We start from the raw sequence: 16,479 nt of genomic DNA, 5'->3' as shown, positions 1-16,479 counted from the left end.
CCTCATGAATAAAGTTTGGAACTTGCTACCTAATCTATTCTGGAGAAGTCCACCAGGATTCCATCGGACCCTTAATGATGAGGTTGTGCTAGGGAAAGCAGTCTTGTTCTGATAAAAATAACTTTTGTTTAGTCACTGTGACTATTCTTTCACATTTACTGTTCATTTTGTGGGGGCACAGCACATGGTGGAGGTCAGAGGACTCCTAACATGACCCTCCTGTCACGTGGGCCTCACACATCAATCAGTTCAAACTCAAGCTGTCAGGCTTGCTGCTGAGTGCCTTCACCTACAGTCTTCTTACCAGCTCTCACTGGGAGTTGTTAAACTGTCTTTTACGTTTGGGAGACAAGGCCCCAATTGATAGCCTAGGCTGGCCTTGAACTCTTGACCCTCTCACTTTATCTTCCTGAGTACCAAGAACACAGGCACTCTACCATGCCTAAGAGCATGTATTTTTAAAAATTCCATTATTAACAATTACCTCCAAGACCTTAGCTTTTCATTTTTGAGACAGGGCCTTGCCACATAACCCGAGCCAGTCTCAAATCCAGTGTCGGTTCCATCCTATACTGGTCCACTCCCACCCCCCAATCTTGCACGTGCACACACACGCACGCACACCATCCTCAACAGTGAACTTTACATTGTCTTTCCATGTTTTCCCTTCGGCTTTTAGGATGCTTCAGGCAAACGCCCCGTCTCCATGTAACTGTGTAGCTTTGCTGCAGATGCTCTGCGGATCCTGGACATCTTCCACAGCCCTTTCCATCCCCATGACTTTGACTTTATTCTATTGCATGCTTTGTGCACTACCCTACTGTATAGAATACTAAAAGAACAGAAACTAGAAAGACTCTGGTCAACATAGCAGCACCTCTCAGAGCAGCAGCTCATCTCTGGGCCATTGACCCACCCAGGTAAAGCCTAAACGCAGCCTTTAAATTACCCATTGGAGTGTTGCTTCGGGGGGAGGAGGGCAATGTCACGTGTCTCCGCTTGTTCCTGGGCCTTAGGACTCGAATTAGAGCTTGTTTACAGGAGAAGCTCACAGCAGGGTCCTAGGTTTGAAAGGAAGATGTCAAGCTTAGGCATTCCACAGTCAGCCAGGACTCCACTGACACAGGGAGAAGTCTGTCCACACTCACTTGTGTCCTCCTGAAAATGCAGCAGGATGAAGAAGACCAGCCTCTGCAGACTTGGCACAGTAAGACCTTCCCCAGCTTCCTGTCTTTTACCTGTTGGGGTCAGTGTGCAAGGCCACTGACCCTGAAGCCACTTTGGCTCTAGCTTCTCATCACATAATCCAGCCCTGGCCTTCCTCTCTGCTTCATGCAGTAACCAGCACTTCTTTTTTTTTTTTTTTTTTTTTTTTTTTTTTGGTTCTTTTTTTCGGAGCTGGGGACCAAACCCAGGGCCTTGCGCTTCCTAGGCAAGCGCTCTATCACTGAGCTAAATTCCCAACCCCGTAACCAGCACTTCTAACACTCATCTTCTGTAACAGGCACACTAACACAGCCTTTACACATGTAACTGACACTCACTCAACGTTAATTCTACATACAGCAGGCTCCAGACTACAAATGGGAGATCACTGAACAAGGAGAAAGTCCTTCCCTTCCCAGACTTCGTCTCTACAGCTCTACTGTAGTTGCAACTGCTGACTCCCACCACATTTTAAGAGATTTACTTTATGTGTGTGGGTGCTTGTTTGCAGGGTAGGTCTGTGCACCACCCCTATAGTAGGCCCAAGGAGGCAAGAACAGTGTCAGATTCTCTGGAACTAGAGTTACGGGCAGTTGTTACTTACTATGTGGTCGCTCAGAACTGAACCCAAGTCCTCCGGAAGAGCAGCCTGTGCTCATAGCCACTGAGACATCTCTCCAGCCCCCTCCAGCCCTCATCAGACCTTAAGTCTGCTCTCTTTCATTAGGTCAGTACTTATCGGGCTATTTCCCCACACTCCCAGACTGACCAGAGGCATCCGGGGCTGTGCTGATACGTACAGGACACAGCAGCATCTGCATGTAGATCTTGGATGCTGTGTTGATACAGTCCAGCTCGCAGGTACAATAGCCATGGATAATGTCTACCAGCGCATTAACCGTAGCTTCAATATGAGTAAGGCCTAAATGGAAGAAAAGGATCACCTGGAAATGTGTTGACAAAAAGAACTCTAGACCCTTGAAAGCCTGAGACAAAAGCACAAATCTCAGCATCGCTGAGACGGTGTCAAGACAAAACAGGCAGACACACCGCAAGGCAAACCCGCGATACTGCGGGGTAGCCTGTGAGCTCAAGTTGGAGTGTCTTTACTCAGTGTCCTTAAAAGCCCTTGCAGAACCTGCACCAAGGAAGCGAGAATCTTTGTAGACGGCTATGGACAAGGTGAGGAACCTTGAGGTGGGCAGATAACTACAATACCCCTATCTTCCCCAAACCTGTTGACAAAGCCAATCTCTGGCAGGCCAATGGGCCTGAGCATCTACTTTTCCCTCTGGCTATAGGGCCGTCCCTCTTCCCCAGTGCTCAGCAGTGTGACCCATGAGAGGACTAAGGCAACAGCACCGAGGAAATGAGTGAAAACACCTACTGCTAAACAGACTCTCAGCCAAGTCTTTCAGATACATTGTTTTTCAATATCAACTACAGAGCCAGGGCCATCATCGACACTCCCCTCATCGTCGTCGTCTCCCCACCAAGGTGAACTAAGCAACATGAAGGAAGCATTTCACACACACACACACACACACACACACACACACACACACACACACACACACCTCTGCACTGCTAGTTCCCAAGGGTAGCAATACCGTAAGCTCACAGACATCTCTCTGTGTGTACTTCTATGGAGGAAAAGGTCACGGTGCTGAAGAGCTTATACCTACTTCACTGTATCAAGAGCCAAGTACCCTGCTAATGTGATACCTGGCAGGCAGGCAGGTGCCAGGAAGGCATTCTTGGGCTTAGATGCATGGAGTTTCCAGAAGTGGTTTACAAGCTGAGTGATGAAACTACAGCCGTCTCCTTCCACCTGCTTCTGCGGCTCTTTCCCCTCCTCCGCTCCTTCTACGCAGGAGAAAGGAAATCATTAACGATGGTGAATCTAAGACAGAATTCAATTTGTTTTAAGGTTAACTCAGGTCAAGGAAGCTTGCCTGCGGAGGGAGTTTCAAGTGGGGCCCCAATCAATATGCCAACTATCCCTAGATTCCAGCAGGCACATCTGGGAGAAAAACAGTCTGGGAAAGGAACATCACAGAAAACATTGTGTGTTAGAGTTAGGTAGAGAGGGGAGCATTCAGGATCTTTACAGCAGAGTCAAAGATGCCTGTTCCAACTGCTAGACTAAACCTAGGGGGAATGTCTGAGATTTCTCTAGAATGATTCTAGGATTGCACCGTTAGGAGAACACACAGGAAGGCAATGGCACACAGGAACACGCAGGTGATGGGGACTGCAGACGCAGCAACAAGCTCTTTCTGATAATGGCAAATTAGGCTTGGCACTGAGCACCGGGCAGCCAATGTGAGGAGACGATGAGAGAAGCCAAGAGAGAAGCCACTGCACACACTGAGCAAGCTCCACTGCAGAGCAGTGCAGCAGCATGCAGCACCCAGCACCCGGCCTGCAGGGACCAGGGTAAAACTAAGCCTAGCTTCATCCAAGGGCCTGACTTCTGCATCCCTAAACAAAGTGATTAATACAAGGAAGCCCCACTCCCTGCCACATCCCTGTTGTGCACCAGGGTGGAACGAAGCTTAGCTTCACTCCTAACAACTCCACAACAGACCAGCTGAGGTGCAGAACACTAACTAAAGTCAACCATGGTCAATTTAGTTAAAATAAGGCTTCATCAGAGGCCCTACAGAGCTAAACAAACAAAGGGGGACAATTATCCATTGTCAGAGCCAACAGAATAGGAGGAACATGACAGAGAGAGGTGCAGTGAGCAGGTGTCAGGACCACGGCCACGGAGGCCAAGTTCACCTGTTTCCATCTGGGGCAGCTTGGACTCCGTAAAGTGCACAAGGTTGTTGGGACGTGTGACGGCAATAGAGCGAGCTGTGATTACTAGACGCTGGAACACCTCGGGGTCCAAGTCCTTGCCTTCTTTGCTGGAAGTGTTGAGACACTGCACAGCTTTGCTCAACAAGGCCTGGTCCTATAAAACAGCCGGGTCACAGAAAGTCAACCATAAGCAAAGGCAGGGCACTCAAGCACACAGAGGGCTGGTTACTCCTCTCAGGAAGGAGAGCTCTCAAAACCAACCTTCAGGCTGCCTAATGCTCAACTGCCTTAACTGATAGAAAATGAACAGTCTTTAAAATCACCTGCAACATAACAGTCTCACAGTCTAACAGGAAGCTGGCAGCCACTCAGTCAACACAACCGCAGTAGCCAATCGCTTCCCCTGGCAGACTCATCCATCCCTCAGCAGGGCCTTCACCAGGGATAATGCTTCAAAAACAACCTTTCCTTGGCAAGTTGAACTCATTCCTTGCTATTAAGAGACAGGGGCACAAAAGATGGGCTTGGCAGTGCCCCCAGCACCTTCCTTCCTACGAGTGTGGGCTGCCATGTTTCCCATGGTGCCATGTGGCCCAGCTTACCTTCTTCTGCACATACTGGCTTTATAGGAGAACCTCTAGGCCCAGCCATAACCCCTATTTTACAAGTACCTACCACACTTGTAGGCCTGCTGCGCCAGGCCACAGCTGAGGGCTCGGAGCACCAGCCCATTAACCACCTATGGCACAATCCTGACCCTTGTACAAGAACCAGCTGCCCACGCTCTCTCTCCTTTTTAAAACTTACTGGTCCTAAAAGGGCCAGAAAAATAAAGCAGCATGCCGGTGGCCCACTAGGTGGCTTTCTCAGTCCAGGGTAGCATCTATACATCTCTTAAGAGAACCCAGGGACAGGGTTGGGGATTTAGCTCAGTGGTAGAGTGCTTGCCTAACAAGCGCAAGGCCCCAGGTTTGGTCCCCAGCTCTGAAAAAAAAAAAAGAAAAAAAGAGAACCCAGGGATTCTAATCTCAGTGAGCTTTCCTCCTGCTTACTCTACTAGGCCCTGACTTTATAAATGGAGAGCCAACTTATTCGATTCCCCATCACTCAGTCTCCCAGAGAGGAAGCGGTTACCTTGTGGCTGTGGTAGGCCGAGCGACTGCTGTGCAGGCTGGCCAGGAGGCTCTTTGATTGCTGTTGGACGCTGGCAGGCGCTGGCAGGGAGAGCAACAAAGTGGCCAGCTCCTGGGCTGCGTGCTTGTTTCTCTCCTGATATGAAAGACAGCAGGGTTATCACTCGGCACCACAGGATGCCCTCTATCTGCCCTTCCCTCCTGCCTTCCAGGCCAGCCGAGCTAGGTGACCCACTACTGACTACAAAGAGCAGAAAAGAAGATTTCTAAACTTTAACCCTCCTACAACACAGCTGTAGCAGCTCAGGGATGCTCTGCACATCAAGGCTGTGCCGTCAGAATTCTTCAGCTGCAAGGCAGCAGGCCTCAGTCAACCCTACTTCCTGCCTCTTCAGAAAGCTCCCGTGCGCTTTGAAGAAATAACTTGCCTTCTCAATGATTGGGCCGACAGCAAAGCAGCTTTCCAGGGCTTCCAAAGAACTCACAACCAGCCTGGGGAGACAGAAAGCCTGGCTTGAGTACAAGCACTGTCCTCTCTGCCTCGTGTCAGCCCGGCAAGCTGGAGCTGTGAGGACCTTGGGGACAGCGACTGAATGAATGCCAAATATAAAAATCAAAGCAGAAGAAGACCTGCCACAGGCGCCGTGCATATCACTGCCTGTGTCACAGGCCAGAAGAAACCTGGCTCCTGCTCGGAGATCAACCTGAGGCCATGTTCATAATCCGCCACTCAAAGACGGCGGGCAGGGCTTTTCTTCCTCAAAGAGGATAAATGTGCTTCCTTCTGCTGCCTGTGGCAGGGATCCTGAGGTGGGCTTAAGTCTTGATGCAGCAGTGCCCGAAGCTCAGGTGCTCAGAGATCAGTGGGCAAAGGGAGGCACAAGGGAGAAGTTAAAGCCATCTGTTTACATTGGCAATGGTAAGGTTAGGCTTCTGCTTATAAAGCCAGGAAAATGCACACAGAATGCATTCCCTATGGGCTCTAAGTACCGGAGCAAACAAACTATTTCTAGATGCATGCCACTGGAACATTCAAAGGATAGTACAAAGCACATTTAGAACACGGAACTTCTCCATTAGGGAAGAAGCAGGAAGTCTAGTCATTAAACATTATCTATCAGATAACATGCTCTGGGCTTACTGCTGTGAATTTAAGTGGCATCCTGATAGCTGGGGGTCTGGACAGGGAAGGAAAGCACCAAGAAAGTAGCGAGAGTGAGAAGGGGCAGGAGGAAAGGAAGGCACCAAGGGAAGATGGAGGAGGAATTAGGAAAAAGGGAAGTGGACAGGCTCCAGGGGCTTATGAACTGGCAGGGGGATTTTGCCCCTCTACCCCATCCCTTCGCATCCGTTGTACAAAATGTGCAGCAAGGATAGATTAAGGAAGGCAGAGCCAAGAGGCTGATGTGGCCAACACCAAGGGTGCGCTCACAGTCCGGGGTAGGCTCTGGTTTACACATGGAGAGCTCTGCAGCCATGCAATGACCAGAACAGAAAGTAGCAGGACTTGGAACAGAAGCGAATCAGCGCAAAGCCACAATGCGGACGCTGCTCTCTGACACACACGCACTCGTGCAGAGAAAAGAAACAGGGCATACTAACCGATCCAGCTTGGTTAGGGACTCAGTTTCAGAACTTGGGGGAGAAGCAAAGGGAAAAAAAAAGGAAAAAAATGTGAAGCTCAGAGAAACCTAGAAACACATCCTAAGCAAACGATATATGAACGGGGTAGGGAGAAAGGCAGAAATGGGGAGGCTGCTTGCTGGTGGGGTGCAGTCACTCCAAGCATGGCTGCCTCAAGGGCTTACAATGTAAGAAGCTCACTCTTACATCAGGACCTGCTTCATCTACCATGGCAAACCAGCAGCCAGCTAGCACAAAGAAGCCAAGCACGTGCTTCCGAATGCCACCGTAGGGAGGTCTAAGGACACTGCACTTTCCTGCAAGACGCTGCAGCAGCCTCTCTTGCTGGCAGTGTCACTACCACAGAGTAGCAACTTCCACAGAGAAAGACGAGAAGATGATGCAACTGGCACAGAAGGAGGATGTTTGCTGTTGTTTCAGTCTGGATCCTAATCTAGAGCATGGGTGTAGGCACTTTCTAGACCACTGCCTGTGGCTATTCCAAATGTTAAGTAAATGACCAAGCTTCTGCCTGGACAGAGATCCAGCATCAGACACTTCTGAACCCACTTCCCAAGCTCTGTGTGTATATTAGGGAGAAACTGAATGTTCCAGGGACTGAGAATCTGACAATCACAGACTAGCTTGGGAGACTCAAGACAGAGGAGGCTCTGCAGTCAGTGCAAAACAATTAAGAACCAAGCCCTGCCAACACTGGTACCTCTCCAGGACAGTGCCACTGGTTGTAGCTGGAGCAGCTGAGTCACTGTCTCCAGTGCTGTTGCTCTGGTTCAGGTTAGGAGGGCAGACGCTGCTAACAGAGGCAGAAGGGAAGTCTTCTGGGGGCTCATCAGGCCAGCCAAACTGCTCTTTAGTCTTGCCATAAATTTTTACAGCATCTATCATGGTGACGCCAGCTGGATCCACAGAGGCACCGACTGAAATAAGCAAGAGAGGCCTTTAGGAAGCGTATTTACTAAGAGTTCACAGAACCCTTCCCAGGCCAGGCACAGAGCAATCAGGTACAGGTGCAAACCCCGTCCGCCTCATAGACTCTGGAAGCCATGTCTGCTAAGACACTTGCGGCACATACGGCCACTGCTGAACACACAGGACAGCTGGATGGACCACAGCCCGGCGTCTCCTACTTGGGAGACCCTAACCATCACTGTGAGGATCCTGGGTAGCTCACTTGTGGTCCATCGCTCATCTGCTGATTCCCAATGAGCTCTGAGCACTTTCTCTGTTTGGGGTACAGGTTATCACCATCTTTACAAACAGCAACTATTCCTAGTAGAAAGGACTTCAGCTAAGCGGCCAGTGATTGACAAAAAGCACACAGGCTCAGCAACATGTGAAGAAAGCCCAGAGCCAGTGATTCAGCTCACTTAGCAGAGTGCTGGCTAGGTTCCATCCCAACACCACATAAACTGGCATTGTGACACATGCCTCTAATTCCAGAACTCAGGAAGCAGAGGCGGGAAGATCAGAAGTTCGAGGTCACCCTCAGCTATATAATGAGTTCAAGGACGGCATGGAATTACACAAGACACTGTCTATAAATGAATGAATGAATAAAATGCAAAAAGCTCTGAGCCAGGGATATGGCTCAGTTGATAGGGCATATGCCTCCAGGTTTCATCAGTTAGTCTTGCCTCCTCTGACATGGAAGAATTCCATCAACGAGGCTAAGGCAACACCAAAGAGAACAGCTACCTGTGTCTGCCTCTCTCTACCAACACACCTATTCTTCTTAATAGGCCTAATGGCACTGACCTGTAATCCCAGATACTCAGGAGGCTAAGGCAGGAACCCCCTCCCATGCCCCCGTTGGCTTATAGAACGGGAGACCCTGTTTCAAAATAAAAAAAAGGGGTTGGGGATTTAGCTCAGTGGTAGAGCGCTTGCCTAGGAAGCGCAAGGCCCTGGGTTCGGTCCCCAGCTCCGGAAAAAAAAAAAAAAAAAGAATCAAAATAAAAAAAAGCTAAAAGATGGCTGGTAATATAGCTTAGTGGTAGAGCATTTGCCTAACATTCAAAAAGGCCTGGGTTCAATTCCCAGTACCATCAGAAAGGAAACCAAGCAGTCTCCTTTCCTGGCACCCCACCTCGTACACCTCCAAGAAAGGGCAACTAGGTCCTACAGGGAATCCCTCCCTAGCAGTGGAGGGACACCTAGTGCTCATCTGTTCTAGTCACAGGAGAAGGCTCCAGCCTGTCCTGGCTGGCTGACTCACTGAAGAGGTTCAGCTTCCGGTCAGCCTGCAGGGCTTCCTCTCTGGTGAAGGGGAAGTCAAACCAGCGGGAGCGGCTCAGGTTAAGCTGCATGGTTCTGCCAAAGATCTCGATGTAGGACGGTGCTCGCTCGATTGCCTGTGTGCCAATCTGGATCCGCATGCCCGTCATCACCATGGTGCTACTGTTGTTACTGATCTCCATGGTGAAGCCTCCAGGCTGTGGGAAAGGAGCACAGTCAGAAAAATCTCCAGGGTCCTTCCTCCCACATCCCCTCAATGGTTACCTGGGTAAGACCTAACTTCTCTGAACTCCATCCTAATCATGTCACCACAGATATGAGAAGGAGAGTGCCAGGCTCCTCCCCCAAACTCGAAACTGTCAGACGGTGCCCTATACTCAGTAGCCCTTCTAACAATGGTAGGAATTTAGCCTGGAGGACTCAAACCTTCAGCGTATGAAGGAAAGTTGATTTATTCATTTGACCAGAAGTGAGCATTTTCCAGTACATATTCTATGTCTGATTCTAAAGGAAAATGTGGAGCCAGCCCGACCTCTCAATGTTGGGAATCGTTGCCTTGCATGTGCAAGGCCCTGGGTTCAACCCTCCTACTGAAGAGACAGGCACCATGTGTTCAACACTGCTCACGAGTGCCCCCCACACAGTGAGCCAGCCCCACACCCAGCTGCTCACCTTGGTGTTCGCCACATACATGCCAGTGGAGTTGAGCCTGTGCTTTATCTGTTGCGCATTGTAGACTTGCAGGAGGTCATTACCACCAAACTCCACATCCGTTAGCTGCTGGTTGTGTTCAAAGAAGTCAATGGGGAAGGTCACCTGGCTGGATGTGCGGGCTGCTGTGGGGACAGTGCCAGATGGCCAGAGGGCATCAACATATAATCTCAGCACTTCGGCTCTCACTCTAAAGCTGAAGACTAAGCCCTTGCTTACACACTCTGCTCTAACCAAACGGGCCTCCATCACCATCCATCACGATGACCGCTCGAGGTCAGCTTTCCAGCTGGTCACTCCCAACCAAATGACCCACTATATAAAACCTGCTTTCAGTGTGGGCTGCACAGTTTACAACATAACAGAACCTCTTTCTTTATGGTCGATAAGCTGCATCATCATCTCAAACACAGAAATTCTAGGACAAAGTCAAGGAAAAGTGATGGTGCCTGCAATGTACTTAACTTAGCCAGAACTATTCCGAAAAGTCATGCTTCCTCTTCTTCAAAGAGTCCTCTCCCAGCCACAGTAAAACCTTTGATGGCCACACTGTTCTGCCGGAAACTGTTTAACCCTCAGCTAGATCAAAAGCACCTTTGCTAACCCCAAAGAAAGGCTAAAGCTGAGGACAACATTCGGACCTGTGGGACACCAAGAACTGCTGGCTCAAACTGGGCAGCCAACAGTGGTTGCCATGTGGACCTGTTTCAGAAGACTAGCTGGGAATGACCTCTGACCTCACCAATACAAACGCAGGAAAGCCAGTTCTTCTAACCGGCACAGGGCCTACTCTGTGGCTGTCTAGGAGACTGCTGAGCCCATGCCCATTGGGTTTGGAGGGGCCTTACTGATTGTAGCTGTTTTGCGCTTTCGCACAGGCTTCATGATGCTGATGACGCTGCTGGGCTGCAGAGACGGCTGGAGCCAGTAAGAGGTGTTCTCCACGTTGGCCATATAAATTCGCAGGCTGCCATCCTCACACAGCAGGATCATGGTGGTGCGCTGCTGCTCATTACAGGCAGTGTGTCTAATAGCAACCATGTCCTGGATCTAGGAGGAGAGGACAAAGATGGTGGGGGATCAGTTCTCACCCGTGTGGCTCAGGAGCCACAGAGGAAGGTGTAAAAACTCAGGCTCTACAGAGGGCCCATGTACTAAGGACAGCAAAGGCAACAGCTGGAAAGACAGAGACAGTTTTCACCTGTTTGTTTCTTGAAGTGGGGCTCAACATGGAGCTTGGGCTGGCCTCCAAACTCTTAAGCCTCCTGCTCCAGCCTCCCTAGGCTAGAATTATGGACTTGTACCACCATACAGAGATGGAAAAAATCTTTTCCAACTGCCAAGAGATGGCCCAGATTCTTAGGTTAGGAGCCCTGGGAAGAGGGTACTGACCTTTGCTTTGGCGGGAAGAGTCTTAATCTCCTGGATGAGGAAAGTGTCTGGTTTCACCATGACTACCAGAGGCACACCAGTAGTTTGCTGAACACAACACACCAAGCCAGGGTGGTTCATCACCTCAGACCACTGGCAAAGGGCGGGAGAAGTCTTACTGCCACCATTGGAGCTGCAGACACCAAAAGTGGATACGGCGTCAATCCCTGTTGTCCTTAAAAAACGTGTCCTAACACAGCAGAGCTGGTCACAGGGGCAAGAGCAAGGGACAGAAGCCCTCCCCTCCAACTCCATTCCTCCTCCTGCCTTCACCTGGGCAGACCAGTAGAGCTGGAATCACCCCAGGACGAGAAAGCAAGAGAGCTGGCCCTGCCTCCTGCAGGGTGAGCTAGCCTGGGGCACTGCTAGTGAACTGGTCCTTGAGGTGAGGGTGCACAAGAGCTGACAGTCTGACCAACCCAGACCCAGATCCAGGGCTCTGAGTCAGTCCACCCCAGCATCTACCCCACCGATGAATTGCTAGAGTGCATGAAGGGGCTGGTCCTGCAGATCAGAAGCTGCAGGGCCTCCATGACACATGACAACAGGATATCTGAGAGGAGGCCCAGTGAGGATCCAGTACTAGTAGTGTAAAAGGCAGAGAGCTCGGGGCTGGGGATTTAGCTCAGTGGTAGAGCGCTTACCTAGGAAGCGCAAGGCCCGGGGTTCGGTCCCCAGCTCCGAAAAAAAGAACCAAAAAAAAAAAAAAAAAAGGCAGAGAGCTCAAGAGGCAGATCAGTGACTCATTGTAATGAACATTGCAAGATGTAAGGACTAAAGGCGGTATTGTGGGACACACTGAAGCTCCCACATGGAGATGTTTTTGATGTCGCTCCAAACAGAACCCCTGGCTAAGTTCAGATGTGCCATGGGTTAGTATTCTAAGAGCCAGGTGCATGCTCCCATCACTGCTATGTGTGTCCCCCAAGAGAACTCACTGAATCTTTGCTGCTAGGAATCAGTGACCTTTCAAGTCCATCAACTACACAAGGTCACAGAGCTGCGTAAGGTGAAAGGCATGGTGCCCTATGCGATTCTCCTGTCCATTTGACATCCTTCAAAATCAAGTTAATTCTACAGATCTAAAATAGCTCTTCAGTCGCAGCTAAGGGATAGGAGAGTCTCTGAACCTCTTCTTCCCATCTCTAGCATCAGGAAAACTGACGAATGTACTTACTTGCCCCAATTCTAGCCACCCTACCAGGACCGATGCCATGTCCTGGTTACTGATGGGGAGAGGGTGTGTGAGCTTCTAAGGAGGCGAACTGAAAGGACAGGGTGAGTGCTCAGCCACACTGTCTCCTCCTTCAAACTTGGTCATGGCTAAAACCTTGCCTACAGGTTTCCTCTCTGTGTAAAGCAAACCCCTGTGCTGGTGCCTAGGGGCTGGGGTCTCCATGGTAAAGAACAAACAGGCAGGCAGGCCTTCCAACTATGGCGGCTACTTGTCTTTAAAGATGGAAGCGGGTGTGTACAAGCAGCACAGGAAGCAGTAGTGGAGAGGAAAGGGGTTGGAGGAGGACGGAAGGCAGAGAGCCACACTGAGCAAGAGCATGTGGGAGGCCAGCACACTGGATTGCTCTCACCTTTTGATGTTGATGGGGAAGAGCTGCAGCACCTCCAGAGTGCTCCTGCTGACGGTGGCTGCAAAGGACTTGCCCTGACTGTAGCTGAAGAAAAGCATCTGCAACACGTGTGAATAGTACACAGACACGCCACCACCTGCCACCTGGCTGTTACTGTCCTGTAGGAACAAAGACACGCATGTGCAGGACTTCGCTTACTGGCTGGAACCCAGCTCCTGGGGCAGAACTTTAACCCATCACCAGGCATGAGACCCCTACGAGTGGGCCTCACGATGACAAGTGAGCATGATACACAGATGTTCTAGAAGACTGACCAATAAACGTGCTTGCAAAATACTACGCTATACCAAATTAAATTTTAGCTTAAGGAAGATGGCTCTGACGGGCAGTTTAGAGAAGAAAATCGTGGCTAAAATCACTAACTAAAACACATGCCTCTCCCAGGAAGAATACAACCCTGCCAGGTAGGCAGGATGACCCTGGTGAACAGCCACCTGGGAAAAGCAGCCCTGATCTGTCTCAGGATAATTGACAATATCCTATGCTGCAAATCTCCTCATTTGTCCAAACAAGCAAGCCTTGGAATTTATGTCTCTGTAAAACATGTTTAATTGCTCAGGGTAACTTGGGGTATCAAAGTACATAAACTAATGGGGATTTTTGTTCAGGGCTGGCTCCCTTTTGTGCACCGGCCGAAACTGGTCATGGTGGCTATTATTAGATAGTTTTTTGAGCTAGAGTGACATTTCGTGGACCTGGATTCAATTCCCAGACTGCATGGTGAGTCCTGACCATCTGTAACTTCCTATTCCAGAAGATCTGATCCTCTCTTCTGGCCTCCTGTGCTGGATTCATGTGCACAGCGCACAAGCGTACATGCAAGCAAACATCATACACATAACATAATACTGAGACATATTAACTCTGTTGACAGAAGCTGAGAAGCAAGGACTTTACAGCCCAATTGCCTTAGTGGTTTAGTTTTGCCATGAAGTAAAAAGAAGTGAAGTGCATATGCATGCGTGCACATACAAGGAAGGGTAAGGAAACCGAAAGGGACAACAGAGGAGTTTCTCAACATAGTGAACACAGAACAGAAGAAAGTGACTCTAACCTTCAGATCCTCGTGATTTATTTCCAGCACATTAGTGACATAGAAGGGCCCCTGCTGGGCACTGCTGGCCTCCTCCATGAGCTGTGTGTACATGTACCCAGCAGAGGACATGATGACAATGATGTTCTTGCCTTCCTCGTTGAAAAGGAAGGTGACATCCCTTATCTTTGAGCTTGGCAGGAGGAAGTAGAAGGTGGGGCTCAAGGCATCAACAGACAGGTCGTAAATCTGCAGGGTGACAGGAGGGGGAAGAAGGGCGATCTGTTTCAGTCCCACCCCCAACACATGCCAGGGAATTCTAACCGCCACAACCTCAGGCTGGTGGGCATTCACCCTCTGGTCAACGAGCCCCACTATTAAGGCCTTAAGCATTACAGCGCACATAAAACAACTGCTTTCCAAATTCTTCAGGGAGTGAGCAGGAAAAGATACGCAAATTTATAACAAGTAGTCACAAACGTGTACAGACCCAATTCCTACAGACACGTGGTGTCAACCTACTCAGGAACATAACAGATTCTGGTTTTTAAGTCAAGTGTTCAAGAAAGAATGAAAGCAAACCAGCATCACTGACCTTGACGAAGTCTGCAGTAACAATGGCTAGCTCGGTCTGAGAGCCAGGGAGCCACACAGCTTTGATGATGAAGTTCCCTGTTGCCAACTGGGGATGTAACACTAAGTGATCGGAGACAGAGCCCGAGCTACTGAAGGTGAGCACATGGCAGTCCTGGGCATAGGTTCAAGAACAGAAGAGTTAAATTGAGACGGATACACTGAGCTCCTTCATTCTGAGCTCCCACATGTCCCTTTTTCCGAACACTCCTAGCCTCCAGTTTGCATTCAGACTGCCTAGACACTCGGGTCTCCAGAACACAAAAAGATCAGAGCAATGAGAAGACATGGCGTGAGCTCATAGAAAGACATCTACATCCTATTAACTTTCATGCCTTCAGCTATGAGTGAAGAGAAGGGGAAGCTGAGGCCAGGGAAGACTTGGCCAGAGCTCACAGCTTGGGGAGTCGGTCCTGCAGCGTCTTTACCTTCAGCCCACACACTGCCAGGTAGTCCTCCTTGCAGGGGTTTCCAGTAAGACTCAGCACGGTGAAGGGAACTGGAGCAGAAGCCAAGCGGGTTAGAGTCAACTTCCTCTTACTGGAATCTGCTTGCTTCAGGAGCGCCGAGAGCTGCAGCACCGTGATCTGCAAAGGAAGCGCCACCTGCTGAGGCCCAGACCCAGACCAGGCCCTGAAGTCTAGAGCAGGCAGTTAAGGAAGCTCCCTTGGGAGGGGTGTAAGTCACTGCCTTGTTTTGTGGATTTAGTCTCTTAGAAAACTTGTAGATGAAGTTCAGCCTCTACTTCTCCCCAAAAGAAAGTCATGGAAGGTCATTCATTCATCTCTTTCTATCAAAGAGGGCAAATAAGCCAAGTAATGAAACCAACTGTTCTGTGCAGAATCTTCTCATAACATACTTAATTCAATCCCTATACACCATTGCCCTCAAGTGTCCCATAAAGCACTTCCTGGATCAGCTGCTTTAAGGACTGTTCCTACTGGCAGTTAAGGTAAGACAGCAGCCCTGACAAGAGGCAAGAAGAGAGAAAAGATACCTAGCATTCTGCAACTGAGCATCTGAGTCCCTGAAGAGCAGGGATTTCTAAACAAGAAACACTGACTTCTTAAGAAGACTTTTGCCTTTCAGCTTGACCCTTTCTGCATCCAAAAATGGGCAGGAATGGGAACTAAGTTTTCCTGAACACCAGCCAATCATCGCCTTTCCCAGAGTCTTTCCAAGTCATCTCAGTTCTAGGGATAACGAAGAGACTCTGGTCCAAGCCAAAAGGTTTAATGAGATCAGTCTTGAAAGCACTCTCAGGAACAAAGCAGTGGATGCTTCCTCTCAGAGGGCCAAGCTGAACACAGTCAGATCCTAAAATGAACAGGAAGGAATCATGGGACCTACCTTGCCCTTCTCGTGGCTGACAGCCAAATGTTGGCGGCGCCCATGGGGGGAAGAAAGCACACACATAGCCACCCGCCTGAGCACGTGGGCACTGATCAGCTGCCGTATAGTCTGGCCCTGGTCTCCGCTGTAATTCATCCGAACATTCTCAAAGGCACCTTCCTGTGAGCCTAAGGTGGGAACCTAGCAGAAGGGAGAAGCAGAAAAAGTATTGGAGAAGGCAAGACTGAGTGGACTCATCCACTGTCACCAGAATGGCAGTGCACCCCTTAGTCGTTCAGCAGCTTTAAATCTGGTGGGCGGGGTCAAAATTAAATCTGGTGAATCTGATCAAAATAAATGATATGCATGCACATAATTCTTAAATAATAAAATTACTAACAAAGGTAAAGTAGAGGGCGTGGTGGCAGAAGCCTTTAATCCCAGCACTTGGGAGGCAGAGGCAGATGGATGTCTGTGAGTACCAGGCTAGCCTGGTCTATATAAGGAGTTCAGGCCAGCCTGAACTCAAAATGGACAAGTGATGGACTTCAGCCCGCAGTCCACTGTCCTCAGCTGATTAAAGTCTACTGCTTCAGCCTGGCTCCAACAGTAGAGTCAAGTTATCATGAGAGTAAGTTAGGCACTGGCTGTTTTCAAACGTTAGTGT

At 49.6% G+C, this 16,479-nt stretch overlaps 1 protein-coding gene and 1 non-coding gene across 13 annotated transcripts in view; one reads left to right on the top strand and one right to left on the bottom strand.

Annotated features, from left to right (window-relative positions):
• Positions 1 to 16,479, bottom strand: part of Ubr4 (ubiquitin protein ligase E3 component n-recognin 4) — a 108,099-nt gene that overhangs the window by 49,156 nt on the left and 42,464 nt on the right. For 6 of the 12 annotated variants that reach the window (XM_063287801.1, XM_063287793.1, XM_063287796.1 and 3 more), the window contains exons 40-57: positions 15,831 to 16,013; positions 14,909 to 15,067; positions 14,443 to 14,595; positions 13,869 to 14,096; positions 12,755 to 12,912; positions 11,130 to 11,301; positions 10,586 to 10,787; positions 9,699 to 9,862; positions 9,007 to 9,223; positions 7,492 to 7,708; positions 6,750 to 6,782; positions 5,576 to 5,639; positions 5,149 to 5,283; positions 3,994 to 4,168; positions 3,162 to 3,245; positions 2,932 to 3,072; positions 2,007 to 2,128; positions 950 to 1,061 (exon numbers count right to left, since the gene is read on the bottom strand). In XM_063287801.1, coding sequence (XP_063143871.1) covers positions 950 to 1,061; positions 2,007 to 2,128; positions 2,932 to 3,072; positions 3,162 to 3,245; positions 3,994 to 4,168; positions 5,149 to 5,283; positions 5,576 to 5,639; positions 6,750 to 6,782; positions 7,492 to 7,708; positions 9,007 to 9,223; positions 9,699 to 9,862; positions 10,586 to 10,787; positions 11,130 to 11,301; positions 12,755 to 12,912; positions 13,869 to 14,096; positions 14,443 to 14,595; positions 14,909 to 15,067; positions 15,831 to 16,013 — 2,719 coding nt within the window. Of the gene's footprint in view, positions 1 to 949; positions 1,062 to 2,006; positions 2,129 to 2,931; positions 3,073 to 3,161; positions 3,246 to 3,993; positions 4,169 to 5,148; positions 5,284 to 5,575; positions 5,640 to 6,749; positions 6,783 to 7,491; positions 7,709 to 7,962; positions 8,165 to 9,006; positions 9,224 to 9,698; positions 9,863 to 10,585; positions 10,788 to 11,129; positions 11,302 to 12,754; positions 12,913 to 13,868; positions 14,097 to 14,442; positions 14,596 to 14,908; positions 15,068 to 15,830; positions 16,014 to 16,479 lie in introns of those variants that run through there. The other 6 variants (XM_063287800.1, XM_063287803.1, NM_001395108.1 and 3 more) reach the window with 4 other exon arrangements.
• On the top strand, positions 8,768 to 8,839 carry Trnav-aac3 (transfer RNA valine (anticodon AAC) 3). Its single transcript has one exon. It is a non-coding gene; the product is annotated as a tRNA-Val (tRNA).

The sequence above is a fragment of the Rattus norvegicus genome, chromosome 5 (assembly GCF_036323735.1).
Source record: "Rattus norvegicus strain BN/NHsdMcwi chromosome 5, GRCr8, whole genome shotgun sequence".
NCBI classification, from domain to species: Eukaryota; Metazoa; Chordata; class Mammalia; order Rodentia; family Muridae; genus Rattus; species Rattus norvegicus.
This window is presented reverse-complemented; position numbering and strand designations above follow the sequence as displayed.